The 26,269-nt window shown below is 43.4% G+C and overlaps 1 protein-coding gene across 5 annotated transcripts in view; it reads right to left on the reverse strand.

Annotated features, from left to right (window-relative positions):
• Positions 1-26,269, reverse strand: part of LOC140200777 (serine/threonine-protein kinase 32A-like) — a 329,027-nt gene that overhangs the window by 50,862 nt on the left and 251,896 nt on the right. For 4 of the 5 annotated variants that reach the window (XM_072264377.1, XM_072264379.1, XM_072264381.1 and 1 more), the window contains 4 exons: positions 25,447-25,550; positions 19,844-19,960; positions 15,820-15,945; positions 12,525-12,653 (listed from right to left, as the gene is read on the reverse strand). In XM_072264377.1, coding sequence (XP_072120478.1) covers positions 12,525-12,653; positions 15,820-15,945; positions 19,844-19,960; positions 25,447-25,550 — 476 coding nt within the window. The remainder of the gene's footprint in view (positions 1-12,524; positions 12,654-15,819; positions 15,946-19,843; positions 19,961-25,446; positions 25,551-26,269) is intronic. The other variant, XM_072264378.1, reaches the window with a different exon arrangement.

Genomic DNA, 26,269 nt, shown 5'->3' on the forward strand with positions numbered 1-26,269 from the left:
AGGGCCAGAAGGACCTACTCTGCACTGTATCACGAACTAGGTAGATGGATATATAGACAGATAGATAGGAGTACCAGAATACTTTCTGCAGGGGAACAATTGAGAGCATCCTGACTGGCTGTATCACTGCCTGGTAAGGGAACTGTACCTCCCTTAATTGCAGGACTCTGCAGAGAGTGGTGTGGATAGTAAGGTGTGAACTTCTTACTACTGAGGACATTTACAGCAACAGGTGCATAAAAAGGGCCCAAAGGATCTTTGGGGACCCGAGTGAACCCAACCACAAACTGTTCCAGCTGCGGCCATCCGGGAAATGGTGTCACAGCATAAAAGCCAGAACCAACAGGCTCCGGAACAGCTTCTTCCGCCAGGCCAGCAGACTGATTAATTCATACTGGTACAATTGTATTTCTCTGCTATAATGACTGTCCTGTTGTACTTACTATTTATTACAAATTACTATAATTTGCACATTGCACAATTAGAGTGAGATGTAATGTAAAGATTTTTACTCCTCATGTATATGAAGGATGTAAGAAATAAAGTCAATTCAATTCAAAAACATTGTAATATGGAGATGACATATTCCCAATTCACTTACACAAACCTTTCCATCCATCACCCTAACAAGTGAACACAATTGTTTATCTCTACCCTGTGGAAATTAGCAGCCTTGTGTATTAACATTGTTATTTGTCTTCTGAAACATGGAGTGAGGAAATTAGCTGAGGGGAATAGTTTGTGCTTTCTACAAAAGGTCAGTTTTTCCACAACAAGCTGTCATGACTGAAACATGGAAACATTTCTTGGCAGAGTACAGTATAGTACTGTGGGTCTTTGTTTTGAGTGAGTGAGTGTGTGTGTGTGTGTGTGTGTGTGTGTGTGTGTCTGAGTGTGTGTGTGTGTGTGTGTGTTGTGTGTGTGTCTGCGTCTGTATATCGTGTGTGTGTGTGTGTGTACTTGTCAGGATGCTCATTTCCACTGCTGAAAAAAGGAGCACTGGACAGTAATTGGAAAATAGAAATCCTGCCTCGATTCCTGCACCTCCAGCTTGGACTATCACACTCAGCTACCAAAAGCCCTGCTAAAAGCAGCACACTCAGTAGGTAAGACCATCAGGACATTAAACAAAGTTCGCCATGTGGCCCATCAAGCCCAATCCAGCATTCAGTATCATTATTCCTAGCTCTTCAATTTTCCACCCAAGCCCATAATTCATTTAATATCCAAAAATTGACCAATCTCAATATATGTAACATCATGGAAACAATTAGCCTGCACATAGTAAAGATTATTACTTTGAACAGCCTGAATGACCAAACATCTTCCTCACTCTTTAGGTGAAAAAAATCTCTTCTAATCCTTTTATCAATTCCTTTCACTGTACAGTATGTTCCCTAATTTCTGACCCCTCTGTCTATATTTTGGCAAGACTTTTAATGCGATTTCCATAACCGCTTTAGCAAAATTCAACCATTTAAAGCTATTTAAGTTCAAAAACTAATTTCTAATTGAGGTATGTTCCACTTAAACTGAATCTTTTGTTGTACCATATAATCATCACATTTCCCTAGAGGAGCCCTTACTGTGAAATTCTAATTAACTCTGCCTTACGTCACAATACAAGATCAAAAATAACCATTCAAAACAGCACCTTTCCTTGTTGCTTGCACATTGGATTGCTTATGGACTGATCATCCAAATTACTACTGTTGGATTGATTTGACCAGTATACGTGAACTTCAAAGTTCACCTCAATCACGTTCTGACCTCTACACCAAAGTCTTTCTTATTAGTTGCTTAATAATCTCGTGAACAACTTTGCTGCTTTACACATGATGAAGTGTGTTGGCCTTATTATTTTATTATATTCTCTCTTCTTCTGGGTCTACATCAGGGGTCCCCAACCTTTTTTGCACCGCGAACTGGCTTAATATTGACAATATTCTTGCGGACTGGACGACTGGAGGGGGGTGTTCACGTAGGGTTAAACTCACCTCAACATGTCTTTTACAGTTAGGGTTGCCAACCTTCTCACTCCCAAATAAGGGACAAAAGTAGCAGTCAAATCCTGGGACACTTTACCCCAAAAAAAGACTACCATGACCATGAAGCCTTGTGCGGGCTCCTGTGTGCGCATGCGTGACGTGTGCATGTGATGTGCGCATATGCGTACGTGCTGATTTTTTTCCCTACAAATTGGTTTTGCCTTCCTCTTCCTGACTATACTGTACATACATTATTTCTACTTTATATAGGCTGTGTATTTATCATATCATTTCTGCTTTTACTAAGAGTTAAAAATACACTTGGACTAAGATGTTAACTGTCCTGTGCTATCACCAGTGGGATCATCAGTTGGTCTGCCACCTGTCTTCAGGAGTTTCGGCCTGCTTATGATCAAGACCTCCTCGAGGTGGTGGGCCAGCAGTGCTAAAGCACCACCTCCCACTGGTGAGCTTAAAAACTTGGCATCTGCCTCTATCAGTCACTTCCATCCAACAGATAGTCTGCTCTTCAGGTATCTATGCAACTACTGAAGGGTTTGCAAGATATGTATGCACTGTCTGACTATCTGCCCCTCTGGACATACTTGGTCCACACCCATGCTGATCCTTTCTCTGCTGCCTCTGCTGCAGCCCTGCTGGTTGAATTGATCTCTCTTCTAGTGAAGCCAAGGTCACGCAGCCACTTCTGGAAAGTGAACGCAATAAACCCACGGCAGCCTACATCAAATGGATAGCATTAGACCTTCCACCCTCTGTCTCTGCACTCTGATCTTAATTCTGCATACTTGGTTAACTTGCGCTCATGGGCTTCATTGATGTTGTCTTCCCAGGGGACTCTGAGTTCACCAATAACCACTTCTCTACCGGTGTCAGACCATACGATTATATCTGGACGCAATGTGGTGAAAGTTATTTGCTCCGGGAAACTGCCTTTCCCGTCCAGGTCGGCCTTGACACACCAATCATTGGCTGAAGAAAGTATGCTTGATTGTGAGCCTGTGCTGTACACCCTTGACCTGGAGCCTTCTTTCACAAATGATATGCGATGTTCTGTGCAGCATGGGGCATGAGATAAGTTGTGCTGCAGTACTCTCTGCTCAAGCGCTTCTGTTACAACTTAGAGAACGTCGTTATGTCTCCAAGTGTACATGCCGCTGGAAAGATTGACTCTGCATGCACTCAAAATATGTTGAAGTGTTCCCTCTCGCCACAAGCAGCACGCCTGCCTGTCTTATCTTCATACCAGGTGCTGAGGTTGGCAGGTGTTGGGAGCAGATCGTACGCTGCTCTGCATAGAAACGAAATGCGAAGCGGTTCCATCTGCCACAGAACATTCCAAGATAGATGTCGTTGTTCAACACTTTCCCACCGGGTCCAAGTCCCTTGTCTGGCCAGGCCAGCTGTTTTAGCTAACCTCTTCTCCTCTTCTACCTCTCGTATTTCTTGTGTTACTAGCTCACGGTGCTCCTTACCTGTAGAAGATGACCACCACTTGTGGGTTGTCCATCCAATTCCCTGGTGGCCTAGCTGGATAGCCCCAACCGTCTCCTTGTGCTTCAGTCTAGACAATTTATCATATCGTTCCTGCATTTACTATATGTCAGTGTTATTTATTTTCGGTTTTAATGTGTTACTTGGTATGATTTGGTAGGTTATTGATTGGGTCTGGGAATGCTCAAAAATTTTTCCCATATAAATTAATGGTAATTGCTTCTTTGCTTCACGCCATTTCGGCACGAAAGGTTTCATAGGAACGCTCTACCCTAGTGGGGGAAATACGGGACAAGGGCGGTCCCGTATGGGACAAACGAATTCAGCCCAATATACGGGATGTCCCAACAAATACGGGACAGTTGGCAACCCCTTGTTCAAGTTGAACAGTGCGTGACGGAATGAGGAAAGGTGCAGCTGACTCATCTCGTTTCCTTACGGCCCGGTACCGGTCCGCAGCCCAGTGGTTGGGGATCGCTGGTCTATATTAGTGTATTATTCTATATCAGCAACACTAGTCAAACACTTCTCTGTATTTTCTTGATGCTTGTTGTACAAGTATCAAATACCCTGGAATATTTATTACCCCGCCTTAATCATCATGGAGCATCTCTGCAATGGCAGTAAGATCCAACCTGTTTCCCCCATTGGTGGGTCAACTGCAACATGGTGCTTTATCCATTCAGACACAATGCCTTGAATTTGAACTTTTTGATTATTGTACAATGAAATAACATTACTGCAGCAGTCCTCAGGACACGACAGTGTTCTGTTCCTCGGCAGAGTTTCCAGGTTGCAAATCCTGCGTATTTGATATTTAAGCAATATTTGAGTAAACTTGCAGATATTGGTTGTTTAAGCATTTTTGTTTGTTTAAATAATTCATTATGGGCTATATGTAAAGATACGTGAATTCCACAGTCATCACACTATCACATGATAGGTGCGCGCCATGCTTAAAGTAAACACGAAGTTAAATTCACATGTCCTTCTTTGAATTAGTTTAATGTTTTGAAGTTGCAAAACATAACAGGAAATGAATGCGAACAGTGTGTAGGAGTGGATACAGGAGAGCAAGCAGCCTCAGGCACTGACTCAGTGCTCCCAGGTCTGCTCAACTTGGCCCAGCTTCCAACTGTTGCTGCTCTGCAAGGGGAGTGGGGGGAGGGGTGTTGTAGAGCAAGAGAAGGCACACGGGACTGCCCCATTCCCACAAAACAGAAGATGCTTGCAGCCTACAGCAGATGGCAAATGCATCCCACTGGTCTCAAAAAGCTCACTTGCAAGGACAGTTTGCCCATTTGCAACCTGGGAGGATCTGTGTTAAACTCTGTTCCTTTCAATTACATGCAGTTGTCATTTACCCAATTACTGTTCTCATCTTCCAGCTTTCTCCTTTCCTGTTATACCCACAGCTTTTCCCTCATCCCCACCTCATTTTCTGTCATAAGGAGGCGGCTAGGAACGGAGCCAAGTGCAAGACACAGACACTGAAGTACTAGGGACAGGACTAGGATACAGGGTGAGGGCAAGGACATGGACATGAAAACTCGGAACCCAGAACAGGACTGGACAAGAGAGCTAGGAGCCCAGGCTTGAACTCCGAGCCAGAGACTGGACAAGGATCCAGTACCTGGGTCTTGCCTCTGGCTCGGACCCCAGAACTAGGTAACGACGAGGCTTGGCTGGCAAGCAGGACAAGGCTGGAGTCTTCAGGCTTGAGGCTAGATGCTAGAGACTGGAGGCGAGGCTTGGCAGGAGGCAGGAGGCTGGAGTCTTCAGGCTTGAAGCTAGAGGCTAGAGACCTGAGGCGAGGCTTGGCAGGAGGCAGGAGGCTGGAGTTTTCAGGCTTGAGGCTAGAGACTTGAGGCGAGGCTTGGCAGGATGCAGGAGGCTGGAGTCTTCAAGCTTGAGGCTAGAGGCTAGAGACTAGAGGTGAGGCTTGACAGGAGGCTGGAGTCTTCAGGCTAGAGGCTAGAGACCCAAGGTGAGGCTTGGCAGGAGGCATGAGGCTGGAGTCATCAGGATTGAGGCTAGGCATGAGGCTGGAGTCTTCAGGCTTGAGGCTAGGCAGGAAGCTGGAGTCTTCAGGCTTGAGGCTAGAGGCTAGAGACTAGAGGTGAGGCTTGGCAGGAGGCAGGAGGCTGGAGTCTTCAGGCTTGAGGCTGGAGACTAGAGACTAGAGGCGAGGATTGGCAGGAGGCAGGAGGCTGGAGTCTTCAGGCTTGAGGTGAGGCTTGGCAGGAGGCAGGAGGCTGGAGTCTTCAGGCTTGAGGCTAGAGGCTAGAGACTAGAGGTGAGGCTTGGCAGGAGGCAGGAGGCTGGAGTCTTCAGGCTTGAGGCTAGAGACTAGAGACTAGAGGCGAGGATTGGCAGGAGGCAGGAGGCTGGAGTCTTCAGGCTTGAGGTGAGGCTTGGCAGGAGGCAGGAGGCTGGAGTCTTCAGGCTAGAAGCTAGAGACCCGAGGCGAGGCTTGGCAGGAGGCAGGAGGCTGGAGTCTTCAGGCTAGGAGCTAGAGACCTGAGGCGAGGTTTGGCAGGAGGCAGGAGGCTGGAGTCTTCAGGCTTGAGGCTAGGCAGGAGGTTGGAGACTTGAGGCGAGGTTTGGGGCTGGAGGCTGGAGGATCCCCCTGGCAGGGTGCAGTACTCCTGGGCAGGGTGCAGTTCTCCTGGGCAGGGCGCGGATCTCCTGGGCAGGGTGCAGATCTCCACCCGACGGAGGCAAGGGACAGGAAGGTACAGAACCAACTACAGGTAACAGCAAGATGGCCTGGCTTATCTGACGGAGGCAAGGGTTAGAAAGGGACAGAACCAACCGCAGGTAACGGCAATACAGCCTGGCTTACCCGACGGAGGCAAGGCGAGGCGAGAGTTACCGGCAAGACAAGGCAAGGCTTCAGGCGAGAAAACAGAAGGCAGAGGAAGGGGTACAAGGAGTAAGGACAAGGACAATCCAGCAGCCACACCCTGGTCTCTGAAGGTATTTATGCAGCCAGACCCAACGAGCATCAGCTACCTCAATTAGAGCTCAACAAGAACAGAAACAGGGTAGACAGGAAAACCTGAAGCAAGGGTCGATGGACCGGACCGTGAACCGGAATACGGACATCACGGACCGGACCATGACATTTTCTTGTCAAGCCCCTGGTAACTGAATTCATGGAGACTGTTTATATGACAATCAATTGAAATGTTTTCTTGGTGTTCAGGATTCAGACTGATGAACACCAAAAATATTTGACAACCAGTTAATCCAATGAAGAGCTGATATTATTCAGTTCTGAATGAACATGTTGAAAAGAAGTCTCTTCTAGATTAACAAGACCTTGATCAGTGTGCATTAAGATCTTTTTACTTTAGCTGTACTTCTAGGACACACTGAAGACCTTATAACCTTGAAATTGTGATGTAATATTAAAGCAGTAACCCAATAATTACAGTGGTAGTTCACCACAATACTTCTGCTGTCACCTAGCATTTAATTTTAATTACATGTAATTTGTTTGTTTGTAATTACAAGGAACTGCACAAAAATGTACAGAATGGATGAGGCATTACTATATTTTAATTATAAAAATATTATTTGATAATTAGAATTGTTATTTGCTAGTCTAAGGTAATTGTTAAAATGTGATTTTCTGCATTGGTCTTTGTCACTCTACTGCACAGCCCCTAACCCCTCCACAGCTCCATCACTGTTAAAATCTTCTGTCCTCCAGTCGAGACTGCTTATTCTAGTTGGCATTGGAATTTGATTCTACTTCAGTAAGTTACCTTCTTCAAATAAATGAACATTTTTGAATTGCTGAGGATAATTAACAGATCAGCCTATTTACATATTACAGCAATGTCTGATTTGTGTGTAGTGTAGAGGTCTCTGGTTATCAGCTGAGAAAAGACATTACTAAATGATTATCATCTCTTTCACTCCCTTCCTCTTCCTTGCCATCCATCACAGGATGCTACAGATGGTACAACTATCACGGGATGGAAGGAGGCCATTTGGCATTGTTAATCCTCTTCGAGACAAACGTAGTCAGTCCCTTATGTTAGTCTAATAATTCTTCTCGGGGGCGGCGCTAAGGTGGTGCTAGCTGGTGCTATAGCACCAGCAGAAATTACAATAGCAACACCAAGAAATTAACTGAAATTTGTCCACCCTACACTTCTGCTTATTCGTTCGTTGTCAATGTCTTGCCGTCACTGTCCTCAGATCAGTTAAGCTGATTTAAGATCACTTAAGGTGGTGATGTCACTCACTCTCACTCACGTGAGAGATTGATAGTATACATCCAGGCGCAGATCATGGTCTTGCGAGATTAACGGATGCCACACACACACATATTGTGCCTTTACAAGCTAGCGTGGGCCTGGCATGTGCATTATTTTGGCCAACGTGAAAAATGGATCGATTTTTAGTGAGAAAACAACCTCACCTAGAGGAATCAGTGGTGTCTCAGCCTGAGCCTATCTTAATTGAAAGTGACATGCAGAAAGAAGTAAGTGGGGATGAGGATGACAGCAGTTCATCGAAGGAGTGTGAGGGTGAAGTAGAGGAACAAGAAATGGAGCGGGATTCGGAAGAGAATGTGGATGAAGCTGCTCTTAGTTCTAGTGGGAATACTGTTAGCGATGTTAGCCAGCAGCCTGAGGAAGGACCCCGTCGGCCAGCATTGAAAAAATACCCTTCGCTACTCGCAACAGTTGGGCAATCAGCAAAGGAGTTTTACTCATGGCTGGTTTGACTGGCTGGAATATTCGATCACGTTCTGCTTTGCATGCAGGCATTTCTTGTGTGGAGGACATGGGTTCCATTCTGAGTCTACCTTCACTTTCACCGGTTACTGCAACTGGAGGAAAGCTACAACAGCTTTCAAAACCCACCATGTAAGTGCAGCTCATAAGTTTGCTATGGAGGCATGGGCCGAATTCAGATTGAGAAAACAAGATGGTTCAAGATTGGGAAATATGCTTGATAAAGGACATGCAAAGATCGTCCAAGAAAATCGTGAGTGTATGAGAGCTGTGGTTGAGTCTCTACACTATACTGTGTGCCAAGGCATTGCCCAGTGAGAACACCCGGAGGATGATGGATCTGGCAATAGGGGAAACTTTGTTGAATTGCTCAGTGTAATTGGACAGTTTGATAAGACTGTAGCTAAAATAAAATAGAGGACAATCCTGGAAATGCAAAAAACACCCATCACGATATCCAAAATGAAATTATGGGTATTATGGCAGATATGGTCAGATGTCAAATAAGTGCAGAAATCAAGGAGGCTGGACATTTTGCCATCATAGTGGATGAAAGTAAAGACTTGAGTAAAAAGGAGCAAATATCAGTGGTGGTGCGGTATTTGAATAACGAAACAGAGCTTGAAGAAATCTCGCACTTCACTCCAGCAGAAGGGTTGGAAGCAGAGTCGCTTCTTAAAAGCGTTGAACAGACACTGGCCCAGTGTGTTAATGATAAGAACGTGTGTATAGGTCAGTGTTATGATGGGGCGGCAGTGATGTCCAGGTGCAATAATGGGGTACAAGACAGGTTCAGGAAAGAGGTCCCGCAGGCATTATATATACACTGCCATGCTCACAGACTGAACCTTGTTTTAGTGGATGATGTGAACAATGTACACGCGGGCGGGTGAGTTTTTTGAAACTGTGCCGCTGCTTTACAACTTCTTTTCAAACTCTGTTACCCACGATCTTTTCATGAAGAAAGAGAGAGAACTGGAATCAACTGCACAGCCCGTGGAGTTGAAGAAATTGTCAGATATATGCTGGGCATGGCAGTATACAGCTTTGTGGGCCATAAGGAAATCATTCCCAGCCATTCTAGCTACACTACAGGATATCATGGGTCAACCAAATGCACGGAGGAAAACGGTGGCCAGATCTGTAAATGGACTGATTGACGAGCAGTTTGCTTTACTTTTTGAGGATTTATTCCGAATCACTAAGTTCATGTCAGACCAGCTACAATCTCCCAGTTTGGAATTTACATCTGCTGTGGACTTGGCTCAGTCTATTATCAATGCACTCTCAGCAAAACGGGGAGAGGAATCATGGAGTGAAATTCAGGCAAGACCTAGGGACCTGTGTGTCAAGGCCGGTATACAGAGCAGACCACATGAAAGGAGACAGGCCCAGCCACCCTGCCGCCTACATGATTTTGTTGTTGAGGCCCAAACTGAACGCAGACCTGTCACATCCTCTGATGACCTTCGCAAGCACTGTTTCTATCCGGTTATAGACAGACTCCTGACTGAAATGAAAAGACGGTTCTAATTGAGACTGGGGGTGTTCAGACTGGAGTCTCAGCATTGAGTCCCAAACACAAGTTCTTCCTAGACAAGAATTGTCTTTGGCTAATGGCCCAATACTATGGAGTGACTGAAGTGAACCTGACTGCAGGGTTACATCAGGTTTGGCATCTGCTGGAAACAAAAGCAAGGACAGACAGTGAATGACACAGTGGAATTTCTAGCTCTAATGCGACCCTACCGCAATGCATTTATAGATTTATACAAACTAATCTGCATATCACTGACTCTACCTGTGACATCTGCCTCATGCAAACGGAGAATCTCTTGCCTCAGACGTCTCAAAAACTACCTAAGGAATAGCAGCGTCGATGCTCGGAGCAGCAACTTGACCCTGTTGGCCATAAACAGCTGGAGGACCAAAGCACTTGACATCCAGAAAATCATTGATGCTTTCGCCACCAATCACAACAGACGGATTGAGCTTCTCTGAAAACATCAATGGTGAGTGCAGTTGGTGTTTTTTTAAAATTTGGGCCAAGACTAATGCTGATTATTATCATTATTTTGTGGTGGATACCCCATAGTCCTTATGTTTCCCACAAATCCTAAAATATTACATTTACTGCTATTAAGCCTACTGGTTTTGCTTAGACTTCCAAGTGGCGATTCTGTTGATTTTTGTTTTAAATTCAGCAGCCGAACTAATTGAGGTATTGCATGGTCCGAGTATGATTTGTCCAACTCCTGGTAAAGCCTTGCATCTGTTGTTCGCCTGATTTGTCTTTAATAATGGTGTATCTTTTGGCATTTTATGTCAATGTAATGCGAATAGCAGTGGACATTGTGGGTAAGTGTTGTGTTTTTCAGTTGAAAAGCACGCATTTGACGCTGATTGCGGGACTGGTGCGTGATTCACGTTGTGCGCTGTGGTTCGGATGCTCTGTTGGTTTGTTTGTTTATGCTCTGTGTAGCCCGGGTTGTCTCCGATGCTGTTGACACTGTCACAATTCACTTCTATATTACATTTATCAATTGCTGTTGCCTGTGAATCAACAGAGGCATTTATAGTAGGCACGTAATGTTTGAAACTGACTTTTGAACGCCACGCGTCTGGTCTTGCGAATACATATTACCATACAGTACATCCTTCAGCACCATCACTGAATAATTCAGCCCCACTGTAGCATCAGCAAGAACAAATCTTTGATTTTTCTCCTCCTCCTACCAACTAGTGAATTTCAGATTATGACTTCTCACTGTACAAAAAGATTTTCACCAGTTCCCTAACACTTTAGTCAGTGTCAGACCTTCTACAAAGGAAACAGCTTTGTATTCTGACTATCCAAATTTCTATAACTCTGAGTATCTCTTGTAAATTATCTGTCAACCACATTTGGATGCTCAGGAAAGAACACTTTTAAATGCTTTAGTCCACCTGTCTCTCCAAAGATGCTAATCTCCAGGACCATTAACCTTTTAACCTTTTAAAGGGTTAAAACCTTTTAACCTTCTAACCTTTTCTGCACTTTCTCCACATTCTTCCCTTAGAATAATGGTTATAAATGGTCACAATATTCTGGTTTAGGCAAAGCAGCATTTCACAGTGGATTAACATAAATCCACTGATTTGTACTCTGCCGTTTAGTTTAAAATAAAGCCCAGAATCCCATTAGCTTTCAAAAAGTCTTGTCGTCCACTCAAGACTTGATGTGCACATTGCTTGTTGAGGGCCATTGCTGACTCTGGCATCTATATTCACAATGCATGGAGATTATTGTGAAATATTTCACTTGATCTCAGAATGTGGACGTCACAAGCCTACTTCACTGCCACTGACTGCCTACTTCTTGGTGCTCTAGACTAGGGAAGCAATAGGAGTCATCATATTGATGGGCCCGGAGTCACATTTAGGTCAGATTGAGCAAGGACACCAGATAGTGGAAATAAAAACAGAAAGTGCAGGAAATGTTCAGCACATCATGCAGCAACTGTTCAAAGAAAAACTGTTAAAAGTTTCAGGTTTGGGACTCCCCATCCTTTCTCCTCCTGTTCAGGATGCCCATTACTGCTGGCAATAGCATTTGATTCCATTGTACTAGAACATACAACATAGAACAGAAGTTTACAGCACATTTCAGGCCCTTCGACCCACAACGTTGTACCGACCATGTAATCTACTCTAGAAATTGCCTAGAATTTCTCTTGCGCATAGCTCTCTATTTTTCTGTATTAGTTACTCTCTGAATTTCAACTAAGGGGCTATATTTGAGTTGCTAAGAACAGCTTAGCTAATTACGATGACGGGTCTTGGACCTGAAATGATAACTGTTTCTCTTCCCACAGATGCTGTCTGATCTGACATTCAGAAGATGGTAGATTTCCTTCCCCAAATAACATCATTGAATGGGGTGGGCAGATAGTATTTGAGATTTTGTTAAATAAATTTCCAATGTAATCAATTAATTGTAAATTCCTCACTTGCCTTGATGGGTTTTGAACTATGTTTCAATGGTCCAGAACTTACTGGCTGCCAGTCTAGTAACCCAACCACTACACGACCATACTTCATGTCAAGTCAGCTGCTAACAATAGCGATGACTTTACAGGCCGATCTGTTAACATCATAGTTTACGTTAGGATATCTGAAACTAACACTTCAGCCCCATGGAAAACACCAATGATAACACATAACCCACTACATCATGTCCTCTGCAAGCCAGACGCTCAGACTCTGTAGGATACAGTATGGTTTTACTGACCACTGATGAACTGTCTTTTCTATTTTCTTTCAATTTTTTAGCCAGGCGTTCTTTCTTCTTGTGAAGGGGCTTCGACTCCAGAATCATTTCTTCAAGTTCAAAAGTAGGGTCACAATTTAGCTGTCCTTTCTGCAGACAAAGAAGAATAATTATGTCAGGTAAAGTCAGACTGCGATAAAATGAGACCATTAAAGCCCAAGCCTGTGTTTTACCATGGGTTTCACTTCCACTGTAAACATTTGACTTGTGCTGGAACACTTGCTACCTGATCAAAACATTATAGCAATATACAGAATTATATAGAATGGACAACAGAGAAAACAGCTAACCAACCCAACAGCTCCATGCTGGTGTTGGTGTTAAACTTTCCACCATCCCTGACTGAAACAAGTTTGCAAGATAATTAAACACATCTTCTGACTTACAAGAAATGACTATTCACAATCTTGGTGTGGACACAATGATGGATATTTGCTTCTCGATCACTGAGATTGCTACTTCGATATCTATCGAATCATTCAACTCTGCCCCTCTCTTAACTTATCTGCAGCTGAAACACTCACCGTAGTCTTGTCCATTCCAATGCCCCTTTATCTATTCTCTGTGAACAAAGAATATGAGCTCGGTCAGGACCCTACTGCTCATGCTCACACTCAGCACTGCTGGAGCTCAAAGAAGTTAGCATTAGTAAAGACTAATAATAATTTAGTTAGACAGATGGAAGAGCATTAGTCCTTGTGATGCGTATGAAGGAGGAGCTACAGAGATAGTGAATGAATAAGATGCCATCTCCCAAAATTCCACTGATTCTAAAATAGTTCCCAGATTGGAAGTTTGCAAATGTAACCCTGCTATTTAAGAAAGGAAGTACAGAGAAAATGGGTTAGTTTGATGTCAGTGGTACAAGAAATTAATAAAATGAGAAATTCTGCAGATGCTGGAAATCCAAAGCAACACACACAAGATGCTGGAAGAGCTCAGTAGGTCAGGCAGAATCTGTCGAAATTTCAGGCCGAACCCCTTCTTTGGGGCTGGAAGGAAAGGGGTCGACAGAATAAAATGGTGGGAGGAGGGGAAGGAGGATAGCTAGAAAGTGATAGGTGAAGCCAGGTGGGTAGGAAAGATAAACGGCTGGGCAGGGAGGAATTGGATAGGGTAGGAAAGTTGTCCATAGGAGAAAGGGAAGGAGGGTGAACCCAGGGGGAGGGGATAGGCAGGTGAGAAGTGGGGGGAGGGAGGGAAATTTTTATCAGAAGGAAAATTTGATATTTATGCTATCAGGTTCACGCAATGGAGACTGAAATAAGTTTTTATTCCTGAGGGCGGCCTCATCATAGCACAAGAGGACCACCATGTTGAAAAGGGAATGGGAATCAGAATTAAAACGTTTGGCCCACAAGAAGTTTTGCTTTGGGTGTATGGAGCAGAGGTGTTTGAGGAAGCAGTCCCCAATTTACGATGGGTCTCGCCCACGTTTGCAAGTTTGATGGTAAGGTCTGTATTGGTGCAGAGAGAGTGATGGGCAGTGCAGAGTGAGTAAGACTCAAGGAGAAGAGAGGAGCGCCAAAGTCGAGGCAGTTGATGTCTCATCGGCAAATAGAGATGAAAAGGTCCAGATCGGGCAGACAGTCCAAGAAGAAGAGAAGGCTCGGAATCCGGAGAAGGTGTCATCAGTGTGGGGTGTGGAATTCTTGCCAAAGAAGTGGACTTGGAGATAGGGACGATGAAAGAAGAGCTCAACATCATGGTGGGCACAGAACTCACTGTGGTGCAGGCAGAATGGAACAAGGACAAGGCCCTTGCTGAGGACAGAAGGCTCCACCTCAGATAGAGGAAGGTCAGAGGGAAGGAGAAGACACGGTGGGCATTAGAGCTGGGATCAGAGGGGTAAGAGGAGAGAGGAGTATTGGGGTGTTCAGGAAGAAGGAGGCTCTGATGACCGAAGAGGTGACAGTGGAGCCTGAGAGATTTGGGGTTGGAGAATGAGTGATGGGAGCCCTGGGGCCCAGTGGCGGCAAGGAAAGTCTCAGCTTGTGGGTGCAGGCAGCCAAGGTCATGGCTGCAGCCAGAGCTAGAGGTTGCACAATTTACAGTCTGAAGGCATCTGGGGTTATAGGAACCGGTATTAGTGGTGGTGGAATCCAAGGTCTGGATCCGCTCGGGGTCACTGGAACCAGGGCTGGCAACAATTGTGTCACCGGTCCAGAGATGTTCAGGGCCATTGGAGTCAGCAAGATCACGGTCTCAGGGAATCTGATCAAATTGAGGTCTGAGCGGATAACTATTATTATTTCCTTTTCATAAATCTACATTATTTTCAAAGTGCCCTGTTACCACTTCTCATCTTTAGGTTGCTGTTCAAATACAACCTATAGCTGGAAGAAGTTTTATGATCCAATTAGCATTGATGCATCCCATGGACATCACAATTTTCCATTTTCTAAGCTATGTAAAACTAGAATGAATCCCAAGGGGAAGTGCGGAATTAACTTTGACGTACCAGCTCAGCTGTCCTGATGGGTAAAAGTGCAGCCTTTAAGTCAAAGACCATAACATCCCAGCAGAAGTTTTCAGTCCATGCTGGGTAACAAATTTATAGCCTAATTTTTGCCATGCCTTACCCAAGCAAGTGCTTGGAGTATGTGGCTAAAGTCACAAGGACCAGAATGCCCAAGTTCTCAGCCTATGTTGAGTTAGAGTTAGGAGGGAATTGGGCACCATAACTGTTCCATCAAATGAGAAGGAAATGTGGGAGTATTACTGTTTATGGTCTCTAATCTAAGTGCCCAAATTAGGAGTTTCTTGTGATCAAAAAACTTGGCTTGTATTGAACAAATTCTTTGCCGAGTGCAAAAAGCATCAAAGATACTTATTGAAAAATGTAACAGAAAGATGGCAGGAAGTTACCAACCACCTGTCCAGGAAAATGATACGGTACAGCATATGAAATAGCCCTTCTGCCCATGATGTTGAGCTAAACTGATTAAATTAGTAATTAAACACCCAACTAAACTAATCTCTTCTGCCTACACAATCACAATATTCCTTAATTATCTGCAAAGTCATGTATTTTGGGGATTTCATGATATAGCAAAAATGTTCATGTAGAAGTGGGTAATTAAGACCAGTTGTTGTATATTTTGGGAAGTGACACGTAAGTTTATTCTTTCTGACAGATGAATTGCCTATCAATTAAAGACCAAAAGAGATAAGATAAGATAGGGATCAAACAACATGGCTGTCAGCTCCTGTGATACAGAGGTGAGTGCTAAAGGACTCTGTGCACAACACTTACACTGGGAATGAATCCTGCTGTGAGCTTCTTCGCCAGGACAGCACCCCATTCTACATCTGCCAAATAAGGAGACTGCTGTATATTGGCCAGGCTGGAAAAGCGTTGGGTCGAGCTGACTGCAATCAACTGAAATGTGATCAATAGAAATTATTAATAGGAAGAAGAAAATCCAGCTGAGACCATCGGGTATCCAATTCCAACTTGCCTCCATCACACGCTATTTTTCTGATTTATAATCTGTGCATGGTATAGAGAACCTCACCTCCAGTGAGTTTCTCCACCAACCCTTCCAGGTCCTTTTTCACTCCCTCTATTTCTGTCTCCTTTCCCATTCCCCCTGCCCCCCAACCCAAATCCAGCTCCCGTAACTTATTTTTGTACATTATTCACAAATTTCACACACTAACTCTCCCTCCACCATTACCCACCCCCATCTGCTTTTGGTTCTATCTGACATTCATCTCTCCCCTAATGGCTCTATTATCACTTCTGTTACTTATTAGATTCCACAATAGGTAATCTTTGTGTTCCTGCTTATCACACTCCAGTAACTGTCTCCTCCTTCATCCTTCCATCCCACAACCTCACTTCATTTGTCTTCATCTGTCATCCACCTGACTCTGTCCCTCCCTCTCCCATAATTGGCTTCATCTGCCTGTCATTCTTCAGCCGTCCTCAGTTCACCAGTCACCTATTGGCCTCTGTCTCATCACTCCCCACCTCCTCTTTATACAGGCCATCTCCCTTCTCCTCTCTCAGGGTAAAGGTCTAAAACATCAACAAATCCTTTCCCGTACAGATGTTGCTCAACCCACTGAGTTCTTCCAGCAGACTCCAGATTCCAGCATCTGCAGTCTCCTGTGTCAGCTATTACTTACAAATACTCGTTTTTCCTTACAAACATCCACTCTGGATGAGAGTGGTTGCTCCACTTTGCTCTAGTTGAGTGAGCAATACTGCTATTTGATGATGAGCATGGAACGCATGATCTCGAGGGTCTGTTTCTGTGCTGTGTGACTTTTTGACTACACAACAACGGTGGCACATAGCCATCAGATCAGATACTGACATTGACAATAGGCTGGACAGGGTGATATTCACATGGGATGGCTGCCCACAGAGGGTGGCTGAGGAGTAAGTACAATGAAGTGCAAACCACTCCGTTGTTTCTACCTATCACCTCCCCGCCTTTGTCAGTAATTCCACCCTTCTCTTCCCATCTATTTCCAAAAGCCCATCAACCCCTTCTCACCTGGATCTGCCTATCAGCTCCTGTCTAACCCTCCCCATTCACCTCTTTATACTGGCTGTTTCATCTTTATACTCTCAGCCCTGATGCAGAGTCCCAACCAGAAATGATGACTGTCCTTTTGTACTGTGATTGATGCTGTGATGGTCAGTGAAAGAATGAAGACAAGGTGTAGGGTTGCTGTCGCTCCCTGGAATGCACATAGAAAACTCCAAAAAACCAAGGCTTCTCCACACTTTTTATTAATGTGGCATGTCTAAATATCTATCTCCCACTAAAAATGAAGTGTGGAGATTATAAACTCAGGAGATTCTGCAGATGCTGGAAATCCAGAATAATGCATACAATACTGGAGGAACTCAGAAGATCAGGCAGCATCTGTGGAGAGGAATAAACAGTCAAAATTTTGGGCCATGACCCTTCTTCAGGACTAGTGTGGAGATTTATTCTTCAGCTGGTTATTTTTTTTTACTTTCTCCTTGTTTATGTCTCGTTTTATCTCTTAATTCACCATTATGTTCTCTTTATTTCTCTCCAGTGCCTGAACTGACATTCATTAAATATTCCAACTGGCACACACTCAGTAACAAATCCTCACCAGCTTGAATAAAGAGATCTGCAAGTGCTCTCTCTCTTCACACAGGTGCTCGAGCTCCTGCACTTGACACTGAACTTTGTGGATGAGACACTCCAACAGAAAAGCTCTAGTGACCTAGCTTCAATTCTTCTCTTGAATGCTGTCTCTGTGGAGCTTGCATGCTCTTCCTGTAACTGCATGGGTTTCCTCCAGGTGCCCTTTTCAACAACGTCCCAAAGGTATGCGGATTGGTAGGTTAACTGGCTACTGGTAGGTAGGAGAACCAGGATTTGGAAGCAATTGATGTGGGAAAAATGGGAGCAGTGTACATGTGTGCTTGATGGTTAGTGCCGATGTGGTGAACCAAAGGACTTGCTTCCACACCTATCCAATAATTACTGTTATTAATTAACTGACACCAGTCAGTTTGGATTGGCAACATCTCCTCCACGATTTCCATCAGCACAGGTGCATTACAAGGCTTAGACCTCTGCCCTACTCGCTTTACACTTATGATTTGAGGATAAGCACAGCTCCAATGCCATATTCAAATTTGTTGATGATATCACTATTTTAGGCTGAATCAAAGGCAGTGACGTATCAGCATGTAGGAGGAAGAATGAAAATCTGGATGAGTGGTGCACAACTGTCACTCAGTGTCAGCAAGACCGAGGAGCTGATTATTGACTTTAGGTGAAGAAAACCAGAGGTCCATGACCCAGTCCTCATTGGAGAATCAGAGCTGGAGACGGTCAGCAACGTAAATTCCTCAGTGTTATTATTTTGGAGGACCTGTCCCAGTTCCAGCACATAAGGTTTGGCATGACATGTAAGACTTTGACAAACTTCTATAGATGTGCAGTGAAGAGTATAATGACTGGCTGCATCACAGACTGGAATGGAATCACCAATGCCCTTGAATGGAAAATCCTACAAAAAGCAGTGGATACGGCCCAGTCCATCATGGGTAAAGCCCTCCCAACCATTGAGTACATTTACATGGACCATTGCTACAGGAAAGTAGCATCCATCATCAGTGACCCCCACCACCCAGGACTTGTAGGTACAGGAGCCTCAGGACTCACAGCACAGGATCAGGAACAGTTATTACCCCTCGGCTATCAGGCTCTTGAACCAAAGGCGATAACTTCACTCAGCTTCCCTTGCCCCATCATTGAAATGCTCCTAAAACCAATGGACTCATTTTCAAGGACTTTTCATCCCATGTTCTCAATATTTATTCATTATTTTAAAATTATTATTATTTATTTATTTTTGCATTTACACAATTTGTTGTCCTTTGCACACTGGTCGAACACCCAAGTTGGTGAGGTCTTTTATTGAATCTCTAATGGTTATTATTCTATTAAAGAGTATTCTCACAAGAAAATGAATCTCAGGGTTGTATATGGTGACATATACGTATTTCGATAATAAATTTACTCTGAACTTTGAACTTTGTTTGTCACCAACAGAAAAATATTGAACGAAATTTTGTAATGAACTCAAACTCAATAAACAAGGCTCTGCTCTTAAATCTGCCAGAATTCAGTCTTCCTATTTAGATGAATGATAAGGAGCACATTTCAACAAATTAAATGGGGAATAAATTTTCTTTCCAAATAACTTTGCATTGTGATTTTTTTTCTCAACTACTTTTCCATGCTCCTTCATTATTATTTAATACACAGTTTGTCTAGATTCTACTTAATTCAACATAAAGGCATAATTTGAGGTTGCACTCACTAACATTAAAAATGCAGAGGAATACTGCAATTTGAGAAAGAACTTCTGGAATTCCTACAGTTAACATACATGGGTCAGGAACATGTTGGCCGTCCATTCATCCCAACAAAAAGGGCAGAAATCTCATCTGCAACTTTCAGACTTCTGAGTTTATACTTGCAAAGCCCCCAGGGTTTCAGGAACTAAAACAAATCTGTTGAATGCTGCTTCAAATTGAAAATTGTACAAGCAGTAAGAACTAATAATTTTGAATATTTGTTGGAGATAAAAATGTTAGTAATGGTTGATGGTCAAAATTATAACCTGACGTACTAAGGAGTCTACACTTTCCAAATTCCATGGAAAGATGCCATTCACCAGGATTGAGCAAGAAAGTGGGAGTATGGCAGAGCAGGGTAATTGAGGAAGTAGGAGGTTATCTTGAAAATATATCCAGTCAGATGTCTTCTTACCTTCTGAAGCAATGACACCAATCCACCAGACCAGGAAGAGGGATAGTTTATGCTGACAGATTTGAACATTTGAAGGGCTTCATTAACAGAGGTGCTGGAACGGATTTCATATGGTCTCTGTGAAGAGACATAAACATACGTAGCATTAAGTATCAGAGGTAAATATCTATTAAAACGTTATTTCCATTGTTTAGCTGTCAATATTACAAACAAAAGTCATTATATTTTAAACATCTCAATTGTATAATCAAACTGATAAAAATAAAGGGAAAAATACTGATAGTGGAATTACATAAGGATTATCATTTGGCTATAATAACAAAGGCTTCACTACTTCTGTCAAATTAGTATGGCTAAATGAGTTAATGTAACATGGGATTAGTTTAATGAACTATTCACACTTGAGTTTGATTCCACATCAGGGCCTATCAGGACTTATTTGCAGAGTGGGAGATCATGGAGTGAGTTAGAGACAGATTCTCGTGGACTTTACAGGCCAGTTTTAAAAAGTAAGTGGGGCCTGTCTGGACGTCTGCAGAGCGGGAGATTGCTTGGGTAATTCGTAACTTAGCAAGGGCCAATAAAAAGAAGTAGGGTGTAAACGGAGTGGCCATTGTGGGAGTGGGCAATGTTAGAGTGGTCAGACTTGGCTCAAAAGGCTTGGGTGAGAACAGTTATGGGCTAGAACTCAGGTTTGAGATTTTAGAGGTATAACAAATGTAGGCAGGATTGTAGTTCATGCAGTAGAATGCTCTTCCTGTGAGATGTGGAACTTCAGGGTACCTGAAGATCTCCTTGATAAATGCATCTGCAGGAGGTGCATCCAATTGCAGCTCTTGATTGACAAGCTCAAGGAACTGGAGCTGGAGTTGGATGTGCTCAGGACCATTGAGGATACTGAAAGACTCACAGATGAGACTTTTACTGAGGTGGCCACACCTAGAGTGCAGGTTTGAGACTGTAGATGGGTGACCACCAGGAGAGGTAAGGGAAGTAAGCAGTCAGTGCAGGGTTCCCCTGTGACCATTACCCTCAGCAACATTACCCTCATCCATACCCCTTTGGATACTGCTGGTGGGGGCTAACCTATCAGGGCACAGCAACACAGTGGTCATCTCTAAGGTTCAGAACAGAAGAGTAAAGCAAGGCAGAGCGATAGTGATGGAACACGAGATAGCTAGGGGGGTGGTTCTGTGTCTGCAAAAAAGAATCAAGGATGTTATGTTGCCTCCCACATGTTAGTGCTCAGGATGTCTCTGAGTGGCTGCAGTAGATTCTCAAGATGGAGACACCAATGACATGGGTAGAAAGGGGGAAGAGGTCCCGCGCAGTGAGTGTATGGAAGAGGCTGAAGAGCAGGACTTTCAAGGTAGTAATCTCTGGATTACTCCCAGTACCACTTGCTTGTCACGGCAGTAATAGGATGACAGTACAGATGAATGAGTGGCTGAGAAAGTAGTGCAGGGGCAGGGTTTCAGAATTTCTGGATAATTGGGATCTTTTCTGGGGAAGGTATAACCTGTACAAAAAGGACAGGTCCCACTTGAACCAGGGGGGACCAACATCCTTGCAGGCAGGTTTGTTAGAGATATTGGGAAGGGTTTAAACTAATTTGGCAAGGGGATGGGAACCAGAGTGAAAAGGCTGAGGATGGGGTAGTTGGAGTACAAGTCGATGCATTGTGAGGAAGGACAGGCGGATGATAGAGCAAAATTATAGTAAGTGGGTTTAGTTGAAGTGTAACATGGGGGAAAATTGAAAAGGGTGACAAATTCAGGATGAAGGTGTTATATTTGAATGCACACAGTATACAGAATAAGGTAGATCATCTTGTAGTGCACTTAGAGATTGGCAGATAAGGAGATGTAGGCATCACTGAGTCATGGCTTAAAGAAGATCATAGTTCGGAGCTTACTATCCGAGAATGCACATTGTATCAGAAAGGCAGACAGGTAAGCAAAGGGGTTGTGATGGCTCTGTTGGTAAAAAATGAAATCAAATCCTTAGAAAGAAGTGACATAGGATCCTTGTGGGTACAGTTACGAAACTGCAAGGGTAAAAAATTCTAATGGGAGTTATATACATGCCTCCAAACAGTAGCCAGGATGTGGGATATAAATTACAATAAGAGATAGAAAAAGCATGCCAAAAGGGTAATGTTATAATAATCACAGGGGATTTCAATATGCAGGTAGATTGGGAAAATCAGGTTGATGCTGGATCCCAAAAGAGGGAACTTGTAGAATGCCTACCATGGTTTTTTAGAGCAGCTTGGGGTTGAGCCCATGAGGGGAAGTGCAATTCTGGATTGGGTGTTGTTTAACGAACCAGATTTATTGAGGAAGCTTAAGACAAAGGATCCCTTAAGAGGTATTTATCACTATATGATAGAATTTAGCCTGCAGTTTGAGAAGGAGAAGACAAAGTTAGATGTACAAAATCAGTATTACAGTGGAGTAAAGGAAATTACAAAGGCATGAGAGAGGAGCTGGCCAATGTTAACTGGAAGGAGACACTAGTAGGGATTGCAGCAGAACAGTAATGGCTGGAGTTTCTGGGGACAGACTTATCCCAAAGATGAAAAGTTATTCTAAAGAGAGGATGAAGCCAACGTGGCTGATCAGAGAAGTCACAGACAGCATAAAAGCAAAATAGAAGGCATATAATATAGCAGAAATTTGTGGAAAATTAGTGGATTGGGAAGCTTTTAAAAAGAAATATAAGGGAATTAAAAAGCCATAAAGAGAGAAAAGATGAAACCTGAAGGTAAGCTATCGTATTCAGCTATTCTGGCTGACTAGTAGTGACTAGTGGCGTTCCACAGCAGTCGGTTTTGGGACCAAGAAACACACAAAAGCTGGAGAAACTCAGCAGGCCAGGTAGCATCTATGGAAATGAGTACAGTCAACTCTTGGCCTGAAATGTCAATTGTACTCTTTTCCATAGATGCTGCCTGGCCAGCATTTTGTGTGTGTTGCTTGGATTTCCAGTTTCTGCAGATTTTCTCTTGTCCAGTGTTGGGACCACTTCTTTTCACATGATCTGTCATTGATTTGGATGATGGTATTAATGACTTTGTGGCCAAATCTGCAGATGATACGAAGACAGGTGGAGGGACAGGTAATGTTGAGGCATCAGAGAGTCTGCAGAAGGACTTAAGACAGATTGAGAGATTTTGCAAAGAAATGTCAGATGGAATACAGTGTCTGGTCATGCACTTTGGTAGAAGGAAGGAAAGTATAGACTGCTTTCTCAATAGAATTATCAGAATCAGAATCAGGTTTTTTATCACTGGCATGTGACGTGAAATTCGTTAACTTAGCAGCAGCAGTTCAATGCAGTACATAATCCAGCAGAGAGAGAAAATAATAAATAAACAAGTAAATCAATTACAGCATACGTATATTGAATAGATTTTTAAAAACGTGCAAAAAACAGAAATTCTGTATATTAAAAAAAGTGAGGTAGTGTTCAAAGCTTCGAGGTCCATTTAGGAATCGGATGGCAGAGGGGAAGAAGCTGTTCCTGAATTGCTGAGTGTGTGCCTTCAGGCTTCTGTATCTCCTACCTGTGAGAAAAGGGCATGCCCTGGGTGCTGGAGGTCCTTAAGAAAGTAAATTCGAAACTCAGAGGTGCAAATAGGCTTGGGAGTCTTTTTGCAGGTTGAATTGGTGGTGAGGAAGGCAAATGCAATGTTAGCATTTATTTGGAGAGGACTAGAATATAAGAACAAGGATGTAATGCTGAGGCTTTATAAGGCATTGATCAGGTGTTTTCTTTGTTTTCTTGCAGGCATACTCAGTAAATCCAAGAACCACAATAGAAAGACTGCACCCAACGAAGTGTGTAACCAATATGCAAAAGAAAACAAACTTTGCAAGTACAAAGGAAAAAAGAAATAATAATAATAATGATAAATAACTAAGCAATAAATATCAAGAATATGAGAGGAAGAGTCCTTGAAAGTGAGATCATAGGCTGTGGGAACTGTTCAGTTGTGGGGAAAGTGAACTTGAGTGAAGTTACCCCCACTGCTTCAAGAGCCTGATGGTTGACGGGTAGTAACTGTTCCTGATCCTGGTGGTGAGAGTCCTGAGGCTCCTGTACCTTCTTCCTGATGGTAGCAGTGAGAAGAGAGCATGACCTGGGTAGTGGGGGTCCCTGATGATGGAGGCTGCTTTCATGTGACAGCACTTCATGTAGATGTGCTCAGCGGTTGGGAGGGCTTTACCTGTGATGGACTCAGCCATATCCACGACATTTAGTAGGATTTTCCATTCAACAGGCTTGGTCTTTCCATACAGGCTGTGATAAGGGGCCAAGGCACCTTATTTATGAAAGGATGTGTTGGCATTGGACAGGTCCTGGAGGAGGTTCATGAGAATAATTCAGGGAATGAGAGGTAGCATTTGATGGCTCTGGGTTTGAACTCGATGGAGTTTAGAAGAATGGGGAGAGATCTCACTGAAACCTATTCAATACTGAATGACCTAAATAGAGTGGATGTGGAGAGGATGTTTCCTATCATGGGTGAGTGTAGAACCAGAGGGTACATCCTCAAAGTAGAAGGACATGACTTTAGAACAGAAGTGAGGATGAATTTCTTTAGCCAGAGGGTGGTGAATCTGTTGGATGGCTGTAGAGGCCAAATCATTGATTATCTTTATCGTGGAGGTTGATAGGTTCTTGATTAGTCAAGGTATCAAAGGTTGTGGAGACAAGGCAAGAGGATGGGGTTGAGAGGGATAATATGTCGGCCATGATGGAATACCAGAACAGACCAAATGGGTTGAGTAGCCTAATTCTGCTTTTATGTCGTAGTTTTATGGTCTTATATAGCATGGAAAGAAGACCCCTTGGTCCAACATCCATGTTGACCATGTTGCCCAAATGAGTTAGCCCCCATTTGTCTGTTTCTGGCCCATATCCCTCTAAATCATTCCTATCTATGTACTAGTGTGTCCTTGCTCTACTAATTTGACAGTTAATTCCATATATGCATAGATCTCTGTGTGAAAACTTTGCCACTCTCACTTCTAAAATGTTCCCTTCCGACTCTAAACCTATGGCCTCTAGTTCTGGGCTCCCCTGCCCTGGGGACAAGAGTGGCTATTCAACATAGCTACACCTCTTATGATTTTATATCTCTATGAGGTCACCCCTATTATCCAGAGAAAAGAATTTCTATCCTAACTAGCCTCTCCTGATCATCCAAACCATCAGTCCTGGTAATGTCCTTGTAAATTTTAGAGATTGCCAACATCCTTGTTTATGTAAGCTGTCCTGATAGCGGAGTAGGTTCACTCAGAGCAGGGGTGGGGAACGTGATTTGGTCCATTTCTTATCTGGCACTCGGCTAACTGATGCAGACACCAGTGGGTTTGCATAGCGTGGCAAGTCTCATAGTCACATCTTGTAATGAGTAAAGGCACTACAGTGCAACAGTTGGTATGATGTCAAACAAAGTAAGAAAACAGTGTATTGGAAAGGGCAAAGGGAGAGTGAAATTAGCAACAAGATGATCTTTAACCAGTGATTCATTGTGTAAAGAAGGTAGGGAGGGCATTGAGTGCAGTCAATAAGAACAAACCAGTTCAGCATACTTGTCCTTTGAGGAGCTCATAGGCAGTAATTCCAAGAGACCACCAATCCACAGCAAAGTGATAGCCAGTACATCCATTTACAAATGGGTGAAATATTTCAGGAGCTAGGGGGAAATAAAAAATAGATACAATAAATAAGATTGTTGAATTTAGTCAATACTCCACATTCAGTAGTGATTGTGGAAGCAGTGCTCCTTCCCAGGTTAAAACACAGTCCTGTTTCTGAGAACTGTCTGTAAAGAGTTTGCAAGTTTTCCCTTTGACTGCGTAGGTTTCCTCCAGATGCTCCGGTTTCCTCCCACAGTCCAAAAACGTACTGGTTGGCAGGTTAATTGGTCGTTGTAAATTGTCCCATGATTAGGCTAGGGTTAAATTGGGGGGATTACTTGGTGGTGTGGCTCAAAGTGATGGAAGGGCCTATTCTGCCTTTTATCTCAATTAATGAATAAAAACTGTTCATAATATAAACAATTTGGAAATGTAACACTGAGTTGTAATTTTAAATAAAAAACATAGGCTAACCCAGGGTAATATGTAGTTAAACCAGAGCATTTAACTCAACCATTTTGATCATGCTGCAAACCAAGCTCCCCATTGCAGAAGATACATGCAGTCTCGCAGTGGCCGGCAAATCCATCCTACTGGTCTCCCAAATGACGGTTTGGATGTGCAGACTGTATATTGTTGGAAAATCTGGCTATATATGGATGTGCATGCGTCTCCCAGTAAACTATGGTCCTCAGATCCTTTAAATAAGAGCCATGTTTATTCACAGTAAACTGTACATCACATGAGAAGTTAAAATGCACTCCATCCTGCCTAC

This window comes from Mobula birostris, chromosome 7, assembly GCF_030028105.1.
Source record: "Mobula birostris isolate sMobBir1 chromosome 7, sMobBir1.hap1, whole genome shotgun sequence".
Lineage (NCBI taxonomy): Eukaryota > Metazoa > Chordata > Chondrichthyes > Myliobatiformes > Myliobatidae > Mobula > Mobula birostris.